The 10,053-nt window shown below is 41.4% G+C and overlaps 1 protein-coding gene across 1 annotated transcript; it reads left to right on the top strand.

Moving 5' to 3' along the window:
• Positions 1-7,261: 7,261 nt before the first annotated feature.
• Positions 7,262-8,512, top strand: LOC118473401 (uncharacterized). The gene is made up of 2 exons (XM_035962689.1): positions 7,262-7,306; positions 7,887-8,512. The coding sequence occupies exon 2, from the start codon at positions 7,893-7,895 to the stop codon at positions 8,274-8,276; it is 384 nt and encodes a 127-aa protein (XP_035818582.1). The 5' UTR covers positions 7,262-7,306; positions 7,887-7,892; the 3' UTR covers positions 8,277-8,512.
• Positions 8,513-10,053: the final 1,541 nt, after the last annotated feature.

Genomic DNA, 10,053 nt, shown 5'->3' with positions numbered 1-10,053 from the left:
AAACTGAAAACACATTCTTGCCACATACTCCTACAGAGAATCATAGCCGCTGGCCTTAGAGGACTGGTGAGGAAGGATGTATATGAAGCAATTGCAGAGCTGGGGACCTTCTTCAGGGAACTATGTAGTAGAAATCTACGGATAGATGTTGTGCAACGGCTAAAAGGAGATATTCCATTGATCCTATGCAAGCTTGAGAAAATATTTCCACCTGCCTTCTTTGATGTCATGGTGCACTTGAGTGTCCATCTTCCCGATGAGGCAATGCTTAGAGGACCTGTTCAGTATGGATGGATGTACCCAATAGAAAGGCGACTAGGCACTTTGAAAAATTTTGTAAGGAACAGGGCTAGGCCGGAAGGATCAATTGCTGAGGCATATATGGCAAGTGATACCTTAACATTTTGTTCTAGGTACATGAAGGATGTTGACACTAGATTTAACCAGGATGATGATAGTGGTACAGAGATGCCATTGCCTAATGACATGTCTGTTTTTAAGCATGGTGCTACTCTTGTTGGAGGTACTAAGACTGAGTACATTGATGATGCTACCATGAATAAGTTAGTTTGGTATGTGCTACATAATGCTGATGAAGTACAGGAATATTTGACGTAAGTTAGTTTGGTATGTGCTACATAATTTATGTTATGTTTATTAAATTTGAAAATATGCTTATGAATAAAGTATGCCATGCAGTCTGTACAGGGAGGAGCTATCGCAGCAAGGTGCACGTCCAAATGATGTTGATCGAATGGTTCAACAAGGATTTGCAAAGTGGTTTATGTCCCATGTAAGTCACTACACTTTTATGTTATAGGTTTACTAAAGTTTTGGGTATGCATATGTAATTGCTCAGCTGAGTAATTTTGTTGCAACAGGTTGAGAAGAAGCGTAATGAGAATCCAGAATTGGTTAGCGAAGGACTGTGGGCACTGTCATGTGGCCCAGCTCGGCGAGTTAAGACTAGTACAGCTTGCAAGATTAATGGAGTGCGGTTTAGCACAGTGGATCGTGAGAAGTTCATGCAGACACAAAATAGTGGTGTAATGACTGAAGGTGAACATAATGGGGAGAACATAGATTTTTATGGTGTCCTTAAAGAGGTAATTGAGTTACAATATAACTCGAATTATCAAGTTCGTCGGTCGGTGGTTGTATTTCGATGCGATTGGTACAACCAAGTAGGAAAGACTGTGGGCATTCGAGATGACAGCCATTTCAAATCCATCAATGTGCAGTCATTTTGGTACAAGTCCGATCCTTTTATCTTGGCAGACCAAGCGAAAAAGATATTTTACCTGCAAGACACAACTCCACAATGTAAAGATTTCCGAGTTGTGCAGAAATTTGAACATAGGAATATTTATGATGTGGCTGAAAAATATGAGGGCAATAATGATGTGCATCAGGATGATTATTGTTCTGATACAGACCATATAGTGCAAGAAGGTGATGATAATCAGGTTCTGCACAATGTTGAAGGTGGAGAAGCCAGTCTAATTGAAGGCAATTTAGAGGAACTAATAAGAAAAAAGAAGGAAGCTGCTATTATTCTTGAAGATAGTGAGGATGAGGAGGAAGATGATACAATGTTTCAATATTTTAATGATGGTGGCGATGACAACAATGATGACATGTCCATAGAAGATGAAGATGAGGATTTCTAGTATTGATAGTTGATTTATGAAGTGTTCAGTTCAGATTAGTACGGATAGATGATATAATGTATTTTCTGTATTTTCAGAACTGAATGTGTGTCTGAAATACTGAATTTGGGGTGAACTGAACTTGTGGTGAACTGAATGTGTATTCTGTATTTTCTGTATTTTTAGAACTGAACATCTGAAAATTTTCAGTTCATGTGATCTAAGCTGGGTTTATGGGAATCAATTTTCAGTTCATGTGATCTAAGCAAGTTTTAATTTATTGTCAAAATTTAAGCTGGGTTTTAATCTGAAAATGCAGAACTCTGAACTGATCTCTGAAAATGAAATGACCATCTGGGCAGTTTAGAATCTGAACTTTGAACTGGGCAGTTTAGAATCTGATTTTTGGGGTGTTGATGGAGGTGTACTCTGAACTTTGAACTTTGGACTGGGCAGAACTCTGAACTTTGGCTGGGCAGAGTTCTCAGATTGCTTGTGAGGACTGGGCAGAGTTCTCAGAACACCCAACAATCTGAACTGGGCTTGAGAATTTATGACACCCAGCAATCTGAACTGGGCAGAGTTCTCAGATTGCTTGAGAATTTATGAACTTTGGCTGGTTTTGTGGATTTGAATCTGAACTTTGAACTTTGGACTGAGCTATATATCTCAGAGAACTGAACTTTGAACAAATAGATAACCAACAAATCTGAGCTGGTTTTTTGGATTTGAATCTGAACTTTGAACAAATAGATAACCAACAAATCTGAGCTAGTTTTGTGGATTTGAATCTGAACTTTGAACAAATAGATAACCAACAAATCTGAGCTGGGCAGCAATCTGAACTGGGCACCAATCTGAACTGGGCAGCAGAGTTTACTCTGAACTGAACAATCTGAAAATGCAGACTCTGAACTGGGCGCTCGGTTACATCCTGGACAGAGAACAGTTTATGCTTAAATATAACTGCGCTCTGTTACTAACAAACAAACGTGACTAGTCCAATGGTAACTCCTTGCTGCTGTGAACCCTGGCGTCTTGTGTTCGAGCTTCGGGATAGGTAGGTTTTTTTTTGTTTTGTTTACATTTTTCAATCATTTTCGAATTTTTCTTTTATTTATTTACATGTATAGCACCCGTTTCTCCAAATCATTTCAACCTTTTTTTGGGGTGTTAATGGAGGTGTACCATGATGTTTTGTGCCGGTGCAATTTTTAGAACTAGTTTAACTATTAATGTAAGTATTTGTTATTTTACTAAAGAATAAGTGCTAAAAAACCTTAGGTAGCTAGAAAAATCTATAAACTTGCATGTACACTTCATTTTGGTGTACAATGTTGACAAAAACATGCAATTTGTTCTGACAAAGTGGTGACATACATCCTACAAAAATGCATACAGCCCTCATATAAGGCTAATTACTAAGTGAGACATGTTCATGCTTGTGATGGATCTATACTACCACTTTCTCCAAATCATTTTAAACTTTAATGGCATGTTTATTGAACCAACCTATGATGTTGTGTGCAGTTATGCATTTTTCAGACCTAGTTTACTAATTACTGTAATTATTTGTTGTATTTCGTAAAGATATTTGTTACAATACCATAGCCTAGCTAGAAAACTCTAAAAACTTGCATGGACCATTCATTTTGGTGTACAATGTTCACAAAATAGTTTCAACTCATTCGGACAAAGTGGTGACACACATCCTAAGAAAGGCATACATCTCTCATATAAGGCTAATTACTAAGTGAGAGATGCTATTGCAAGTGAGAGATGTATAGTACCACTATTGCAAAAATATTTCAAAATATTATAACATAATCATAAACCCAACTAATGTGTCCATAAATAGATAATTGCAAAAAAAAACATAGAGATAAATAAAAAACAAAGAATTAATATAAAATGGTATGCAAAACACAAAAAAAGTCTCCTTGCAGGCGCTTGAACCTTGGAGCTCGGCCTTATAGTTAGCAAGACAAACCATTGGGCTATGCACATGTTTTCGACATATACCCAGCGCTAGTATACTTAAACGCATTAGACTCCGCATTGCCAAACACATTGGGCGCCAAAAACATTTTCGCCGTCGTCACTAAAATAGACTCCGCTCTCATCCTCTATCTCCCGCACTCCTCTTATTTCTCCCCCACTCTTCTTTCTCCCCCACTTCTCCAAACCTAATCGCCGCCGCCGGGACACGACGGCTGTCGACAACCTGCCCCCTCGACCAGGAACCTCACCGCCGCCGCTGGGACACATCCGCCGTCGACGACCTGCCCCCTCGACCAGGTACCTCACAGCCGCCCCCTTACCTCTCATCGCGTCGATGAGCTGCGTCGGCGCCGACTTCACTCGCCGCATCCCGCTCTATCTCATTGCCATCCGCATTTCTCTCGCCCCTTCCACCTAACACGCCCCATCCACATTGCTCTCGCTAACCCCTAAACCCTAACATCGCTGGATTTGGGTCATCGCAGACGACCTTGATGGTGAACAAAAGGAGGCACAGAAGTCAGAAAGGTCCAACCCCTAAACCCTAAGCATCGCTAGATTTAGTTTAATTATTCATTCGTTGTTATCAGAGATATTGTATATTGATTTATGTAATCATTGTGCACTCATACAGTTGTGTTTGGTTCCTTACATTGTGTTATATGCAGTCACATCCATGTTTTAGTAGAGAACTTATGTTTCTATTACTGGTAGACAAGGTTCAAGAAAGCGCGATTAGGCGTGCGATTAGGCGCGGTTAAGCGCTGCGCAGAGGGTCAACGCATCGCTTACCTACTAAGCGGGCAATTAAGCGCTGGCCCTGCTTAATCGTGCCCATTCGGCATGTTTAAGGGAGTAGAGGAGGGAGAGGAAGAGGAGGAACACCTCCGGGGTCAATCCAGCAGGCAGCAAATCGACGGATCAACGAGAGAGAGAGAGAGCGGACGGACCTACGATGGCTGCAGGCAGCAGATTGGTGAGAGAGAGGCGGAGCGGCTTCACGGTAGAGGTGAAGATCGCACGAGGGAGGAGAGGCTTCGTGAGAGGGAGCCGGAGAGCGTACGGCACGGAGGAGGATAGGCTTCGGGAGAGGGAGGCGGAGAGCACAGGGCGGCGACGCGGGGCGTGGAAGGAGGCAGCAGAGTACTAGGTCATCACGGGAGAGGGGTTTTGCGTTGAGCCTCCTGGCAGGTGGGCCTAGTGGGCTGCAGACTCATGAAGAGAGGAGGTGGGGGTTAAGGGCTGCTGCAGGGTGGCCCAATATCATGTATTTTTTTCTTTTTTTAACAAAAATGATTAAGCACGATTAATCACGCTTAAGCATTTTCACCACCATACCGCTCGCTCAGCGCTTAGTGCTTTCTTGAACCTTGCTGGTAGAAAGAGATGAGAATATCTTCACTTTTTTTGTTCATCAGCTTGTGTAAATCTACATCGCCTAATCAATGTACTAGCTAGTACTTTGAACATTGTTTAAGCCTGCATAAAGATTTCCACAACCAAACAGGGGAAACACTACAGTTACAGTGCAACCACAATTATGAACTTGCACAATCATAACCAAGCTTCATAATGACTGAATCTACACATCTTATCTATTTGCTTTTAGTCAAATCCTTCCCTGCAAATAGTAGTACCTCTTAGCTTTTAGTAAAATCCTTTACATTATCTAATACACACAGTATGCTTGTTCTTATCTATCTTGCAAGTAGTTCAACATGAGCGAACTGCTTATGAGAGAAGACGGGATAAACAAGTGGAGGAGAATATAAAGAAGATGCAAGATTTGGGTCTGAACAAATATACTTCTGTTCTAAATAATTCTGTCTCACCATCTGCATCAACAAAGGGGAAACATGCAGCAAACAAGATAAATAATAGTTCAGATTCGGATTCATATGTCTCTTTCTATCTCCTTGACGATGATGATCAAGGAGATACTGATGATGACAGTGAATATTATGAGCAGCCAAAACCCCTGGCAATGAAGGTGCTCCTTCTATCTTCAAAGTAGTGGATGCCAAATAGTTGCATTGCATTTCAATGTTTTTTATCTGGTGTTTAATATATGCTCATGCCTTTAGATTCATATTCTTTATTTCATACCTCTTAATTAATATATGGTCTTGCTTTTAAATGCACATGACTATTTTTTGTGGACAGTATCCTAGAAGAGGTAGAAACACAACCCTTGCTTCAAAGAAGAAGATAGACCCCAACATGGCTCCAGGCATTAGGTTCAGCAAGAGAGTGAGGGCAGGTGCACAACCAGAGGAGCAATCTTCAAAAAGGTTTCACTCTACAGAGACAGATGGCCACAATGTACAGGAACCAACAGATGGAAATGATCACATACCAAACAGCCCTACTACACCTGGACTTGCTGATCATTTCAGCAGAGCTGCAGAGGAAGCCATGGCATCTGCTGCTCATGACAGTACAGGTGATGCTGAAGGCAACAGCCGTACTACACCTGGACTTGCTGATCATTTCAGCAGAGCTGAAGAGGAAGACATGGCATCTGCTGCTCATGACAGTACAGGTGATGCTCAAGCCAATGTAGCTAGAGATGAAGAAACTGAAGGCAAGTTCTATTTTTTCAGTCAAATAAGGCATCTCTTTTGCTGATTTGCATGAAACAAAACAATTTCATTATTCAATAAAAGCGAATTATATTTTGTAGCTCCTACACAGCGAGCACTAAGGAGACCCAGGGTAGCAACCAAGGGAAAACAACTGGATAGGATGACTAAAGTTATGCAAAGGAGACTGCCCATAGCTGTTGAGGAAGGCAAAAAAAGGCCACATGAACCTGTTCAAGCTGCCAAGTTTGCATCAGAGGCTGGCATCATTATTCGGGAAACCATGCCTATCCTAACTCGTTGGAAAGATTACAAGGACGACCAGAAATACTACAACAGCTTTGTGTCACAGCTAAATGTAAGTGCATTACTGATTCTATGATTCACTTGTATACTGCTTAACCTGAATTGACTAACTATGGAATTGTCATATGCATAGGGGCGCTTGTCTGTTAACACTGAGGACAAGGCAACAAAGGAAGCTTGCACCGATATGCTACGCTCTGCGGTAAAAAACCAGCGTTATCGGCTCAAGCAGAAATACTTCAATGGTGTACCTGCAAATGAGATTAGCACAACTTCTCATGTATCTTACATGACTGATGAACAGTGGAGGGCATTAGTTGCAAAGTGGTCTGATCCAAAGAACATGGTATGGGTATCTTGTCATATATTGTTCTTTCACTATACGTTTGCAAAGGATCTTCGCATATTGAACCTATGATCTAATCTGACATGTTCATTCTCTTGTAGGAAATAAGTGAAAAGAACAAGCAGAACCGCAGTCAAGTCAAGTTTCATCAGGCTACGGGTTCTCGCTGCTATGTGGCACACTTACATGCATATGTAAGTAACTATTACCTTGTACTACTACCTGCACTTTTGCACTCAACTTCTATTGCATTTGATCTGAGCAAACTTCGCTGTGATTGTTTATCCACGAAACAGAAGCAGAAGAGAAACCGAGAAGAACCCAGCTTAGATCAGACTGAAGAACTAGATGCGGTGGACGCCTTCAAGACATGTCATACCAGCTCCAAACGTGGCCTGAGTGAACCGGCAAGAGAAGCACTTGTAAGTTCATTTGTTTTCTTTATTTAGTGTAATTTTTATGAGATCATATGAGGGAGGCTGGCTGTGGGTCGATGGAACGAAGGGGAGTGAGATCGATGAGTGAGATCGCTTGTCCCATCCCAGGGGAGTTCCGATCATAGTCTATTTTGTCTGCCATTTGTCTGCCATCAAATTTCTGAAATGAAAGTAAATATCATAGTCTATTTTTTGTAGGACCCGTGCACTAGAAATGTATAGGTTTTAGAGTCTTTGTTAAGCAAATCTGCTATAATTTGTAACTGTTTTCACATTATTTTTCATAGTCTATTTATAGAGTCTTTCAAATGTATAGCTTTTAATTTGCCATCAAATGTATAGCTTTTAAGCAAATATGCTATAATTTGTAACTGCTATAATCTGCTATAATTTGCCATCAAATGTATAGCTTTTAGAGTCTGTCAGTCTATTTTTCATAGTCTTTGTTAATGCCTTGTAGGACCCGTGCACTAGAAATGAAAGTCACTATTTTCACATTATTGTCAGCATCTTGCTGTTGCTCATTAGCAATAACATGTAACTGTTTCTGTCCATGATATTTCAGTCTCATATGGAGGCTTTGAGGGCTGAACCTGTTGCTGAAGGTGAGATGCCAGCATCCAGTGTGCACCTTGTGTCGAAGGTGCTGTCCCAGAGCAGCTCACACCAATTCCTGAAAAGCGTCGGCATCAAAACATCGGCAACCTCCAAGGCTTCATCATCAAATCATAGTGAGCTTCGGGAACAACTTGCAGTTGAAGCGACGGCTGCTGTTCAAGGTGAACTCGACCAGCTCAGGAAGAAATGTGAAGAAGCTGAGGAACAACAGGCGAGGACACAAAGGGAGTTGGAGGAGTACAAGAAGATAACAGAGAAGAACAGCAAGGAGATGGAGGAGACCAATGTGCTCATCAAGAAGCTCTTGTCCTTGCATGGTAACTCTTCTTCGACATGAGGGCTGCTAGTCAGAGCTGCTGTTTTTGGCCTGTTCTTTGACATGAGGGTACCCAAAAACTCTAGTTGCTCGTGGGTGTCAACTTTTGATTATATGCTGTTATGTTTGTGCAAACTCAACTGAAATGTGAACTCAAGTGGTGATGCTATGAACTGAGTTTAGTGTTGTCCACTTAGTTTGTATGCGCACTGGAATACTAGTTGTATTCATCTATGGAATATGGAATTGTGTGCTCATTCCTCTGTTCTAGTATATTTTGCAATTTCCAATAAAATTATTCTCTGCACATCTGTGACCAAACTGGTGGCATATAATAAAACATATGACACGTCAGCTGCCACTGTACTAGCCACGTCAGCGTTACGTCAGCGGTGACGTCAGCTGCCACGTCAGCGCTGACGTCATACGCATCAGCACCTTCCAAACGGCTGGTAATGACCAAACCACGGCTCTATCTGTGACGATACCGTACCGTCACAGCAACCAAACGGCGTTAACAACGCCGTCAGTTTGCTCGGGCAGACGACGAATTATGACGGAAAAGTGCCTTCCTCTATGACCACAACTGATCGTCATATAATGCATTCACTTCCATGACAACGCGCCTTTCGTCACAGAATGTATACACATCGATGACGAAACTGAGTAGTCCGTCACAACACAACAAATGTGACGCGACCCCTATGACCAAATCGAACTCGTCACAAATTCGTCACAAACCTTACTCTGTGACGATATATACACATGCAGTGACGCAATACGAACGTCATCGATGATAAGATCTCTACTAGTGAGAGATACAACTACTTAGCTACACAAGCTAATATAAGATAATTAGCTACATAAGCTAACTATCAAGAGAGAAACTATTTTACTACATGATAAACTAATTACACAAAAGAAACAAAATACTCACTAGCATAAGTATATGAACAAGTAAATACAAGCTAATGAGAGGAATTACAAACCAACTAGATGATGACGACACTTTGACATGATGATTTTTATCTCAAAGTTTGATGGTTCGCTAACCACTTAATACATATTGAAGCAAGCCCAAGGTTGCCACCGAACCTCTTTCTAGCGCTGATCAAACAAGATCACTCTCTCTGCCAAAGGTAGTGCTCACAAGACCTCTAGCACTTTGATCTTGTTGGGCCACATGACACTCTTTGCACCTCCCTTAACTAGAGTTACTCTTCACAATCTCATATGGGATAAGCATAACACCCCTCACAAATCCTTCTTTAGAGCCATGCACAACCATCACACAGGCTTTACGATGGAGACCATAAGTCACCAAGCCATATAAGAGGTGCTGACCTCCAAGTGTAAGAAGCACCATTTGCTTGCATCTCAATCATGTAGTGCCACTTGATGTAATCTCTCAACGCAATACACTAGGAACACTCAATCATTATAGAGCACAAACACTATCGGTCATGAGTGAGTTGGAGGGCACTACACTTAAAACTTGGACACAAAGTCCCCTTCGCCACTAGCTCTAACAACTAACATGACCATCCTCTCTATTTATAGAGAGAGAAAAAACACTTGCCATTAGGGTTTTTATCCCCCACCTAAGAATTTTTGGCCTTGCCATTTCATAAGTTTTGGGGTGGCTATGTACAACCCAACGGTCGATCAAATGGGTTGAAACGTACACACCCACTACCTACCTTGGAATTTACGAGGTGGGAGGGAAACATCACCAAAATATCATGGTTTAGAAAACTGGTGAGGTGGTTAGAATTTTTGATCCAACAAAAACTAGTCA

The sequence above is a fragment of the Zea mays genome, chromosome 9, assembly GCF_902167145.1.
Source record: "Zea mays cultivar B73 chromosome 9, Zm-B73-REFERENCE-NAM-5.0, whole genome shotgun sequence".
In the NCBI taxonomy this organism is placed as follows: Eukaryota; Viridiplantae; Streptophyta; class Magnoliopsida; order Poales; family Poaceae; genus Zea; species Zea mays.
The sequence above is the reverse complement of the archived record's forward strand: the minus strand, read 5'-3'. Positions and strand labels throughout refer to the sequence as shown.

What these genes read in the sequence shown, in the direction of transcription:
- LOC118473401 (XM_035962689.1), top strand. Translation starts at nt 7,893, where the DNA reads ATGGAGGCTTTGAGGGCTGAACCTGTTGCTGAAGGTGAGATGCCAGCA.